Raw genomic sequence first — 2,418 nt, 5'->3', positions numbered from 1 at the left:
ATGAACAGTATTTTGATAATTCTGGTTAGACTAAAGCAAAGGATTGCCTATTTAAAATATAAATAATTCCAACATGCATGTTTAACCTTTCTAATTAGTGTACTTCTTGATTGCAGATGGGGAAAGCACTCCACTCGATGAAGCCCGTATTAGTGGAAATAAGAAACTAATCAAACTGCTTGAAGTTGCTATTGCTTCGTAGTTGTTACAGTTCTCTGATCAATATCATCAAGAAACTACCTAAGCATGTCTCTGATCAATGTGTATTATCGATAATATGTTTATTGATTAAATGATAAATGTTTATAGGAGATGGAACAAAAGTTCTGAGATGTTGATATATGTGTTGAGAATTTTGTTAGAATCTTTAATTCCCCTTTCGATTTTCTAATGTGCATACCTTGGAATGCATGGATTGAACTATTATTGTTTACCTGTCTTGACAAATCTATCGTGTCAATTATTCTCACTGGTCTTGTAATAATCACACGGACCCGAGAAATTCTTGGATCATGGATGTAATGCATGAATGCATCAAGTAATCTAGATTGGAATAGTAAAACGAAAGAAGCACAACTTTTATTCCCACAGATAGCCTTAACTAGGTTACATAAATTAATGCATGAGCAGCAGCTGCATGCAATATTATTGAAACCCAAATCACAACATAAGGAAAACTTAAGAAAATGCCACTTTCGCAGGGAACGCGATTGCATTTAGCGTATGCAATAAGCCTTTTAAACCTATAGGTGACCCAGATAGGACGAGTGAAGTCTCGTGAGGGTTTCCAGCGACGCTACCCACAAACATCAAATTAACTGAACAGGATGATCATCCTGGAAGTTTTTCGACAATGAAGGCAGGGGTATTGGTGGGTTTTGCATTTTCGGCAGCGAGGGCATCATCGAAGTCGGTTCCAGATTTTGGCTCTGCAAGGTTTCCCAATTGCACGTGGACGAACTGGTATACGCCGTCGACGTATGGTGCCGGTTTTTGCAAAACCACAGGCTTGAAGAGTGTACATGACCACAGGTTTTTATTTGGCTGTTTCTCGTCAGCGTCGGCTACAATCCACGTACTGTCTTGGCCTGCCGTTCTCAAGTATTTGTCATTGTACGTGCTTTTTATATGCACCAGACTGGGTTGGTTTACGTCCTTCTCCACTTTGAACCTTGCGTATTTGCTGTGACTTTCCTCTCCGGAGGCTTCGAGCCTATTTGGCAGCTCTGCGGTGGATTGGTCTTTGAAGACCACGTATTTCTGGTTCCTGACCGATTTAAGAGCAAAAAACTTTGGTAAGTCTGCCATTTCTGATGATCTCTCTTTCTCTCTCTCTCGTTGCTTATTGCTTTTCCTAGCTCCAATCTGCTGTGCTATTTATAATCACGCAAACCCAAACCATGCATGCAGCTTTCACTTATTTTTCTTGCTGTACTGGCCCGCCATAACAGAGAAAATTAAATCCACAAAAATCGTGCTGTTAAACGTACAATTAACTTAATACACCATACTACCAAATGATTTATTGAATTACTAATTTACTCTAATATAAAATGACAAAAAAAGATATATAGAATTGTGAAACAAAAGTAATTTTAATAAGTACACCCTACTCAATATAGTGAACCCTAATCAAATTAGAATTTTAGAGTTTGATTCCAAACAGATTTGAGACAAAAACTCGGGTGTAATTTTTTTTTTTTCCTCTCACTTCCATAATTCCTGACATCAATGAAGAAGAAGCTTTGAGAGGGGAAAAGATTGAAGCTGCCGAACAGAATCCCTTGCCAAAAAGCCATGGTTATTCATTAAACAGCTTGAAAGCAACTTAAATATTATTTCATTTTGAACAGAATCCCTTCTGCACCATCAGATCAGTTCTCCCCGAGTTTTGTTCGTCTGCCTGTTAATAAGATATTTACATGCATACTTCACCTGATACATATCTAATTCACTGGCATGTGACTGTTTATATTTCCCATTACATTTGCAGCACACAGAAGAACCCTCAAGACAGATCATCATCTTTAGACCTTCTGGTTAGTACTCATGAATTTGGTTCAATGAGTGGGTGAATCCCTGACGGTTTAGATTTGATGAAGGGAAAAGGAGTTGACAGGAACATATTTGATGAAGATGACCAATTCATGTAAAATAGGGTGTACTTAGTATTATGGTGTATCAGGGGTATTTTTGGTAGTTAAGTAGGGTGTACTTAGTTAATTTTACATTTTGATTTAAATATTAGGGTGTACTTATATCATAGAGTGTACTTTATTAATTTTAGGATTCGTTTAACAACACCCCACCAAAAAAAAACAAAAAAGCGAAAGCATGCTTCACATCTTCAAATAAAACAAAGATAAGCTTAGTATTTTCTTCTTTGTTGTAATGTGAAATTGATTATGTAATTTCTAC

At 37.0% G+C, this 2,418-nt stretch overlaps 1 protein-coding gene across 1 annotated transcript; it reads right to left on the bottom strand.

Annotated features, from left to right (window-relative positions):
* Nucleotides 1–831: 831 nt before the first annotated feature.
* Nucleotides 832–1,308, bottom strand: LOC148918307 (uncharacterized). The gene has a single exon (XM_089050540.1). The coding sequence runs from the start codon at nucleotides 1,306–1,308 to the stop codon at nucleotides 832–834; it is 477 nt and encodes a 158-aa protein (XP_088906666.1).
* Between the last annotated feature and the right edge of the window lie 1,110 nt (nucleotides 1,309–2,418).

The sequence above is a fragment of the Prunus mume genome, linkage group LG4 (genome assembly GCF_029339155.1).
Source record: "Prunus mume cultivar Tortuosa linkage group LG4, ASM2933915v1, whole genome shotgun sequence".
Classification (NCBI taxonomy): domain Eukaryota; kingdom Viridiplantae; phylum Streptophyta; class Magnoliopsida; order Rosales; family Rosaceae; genus Prunus; species Prunus mume.
Note: the sequence above shows the minus strand (reverse complement) of the source record. Positions and strands in the feature narration are given on the sequence as shown.

Excerpts from the sequence above, each read along its gene's own strand:
- LOC148918307 (XM_089050540.1), bottom strand. The coding sequence starts at position 1,308 with ATGGCAGACTTACCAAAGTTTTTTGCTCTTAAATCGGTCAGGAACCAG.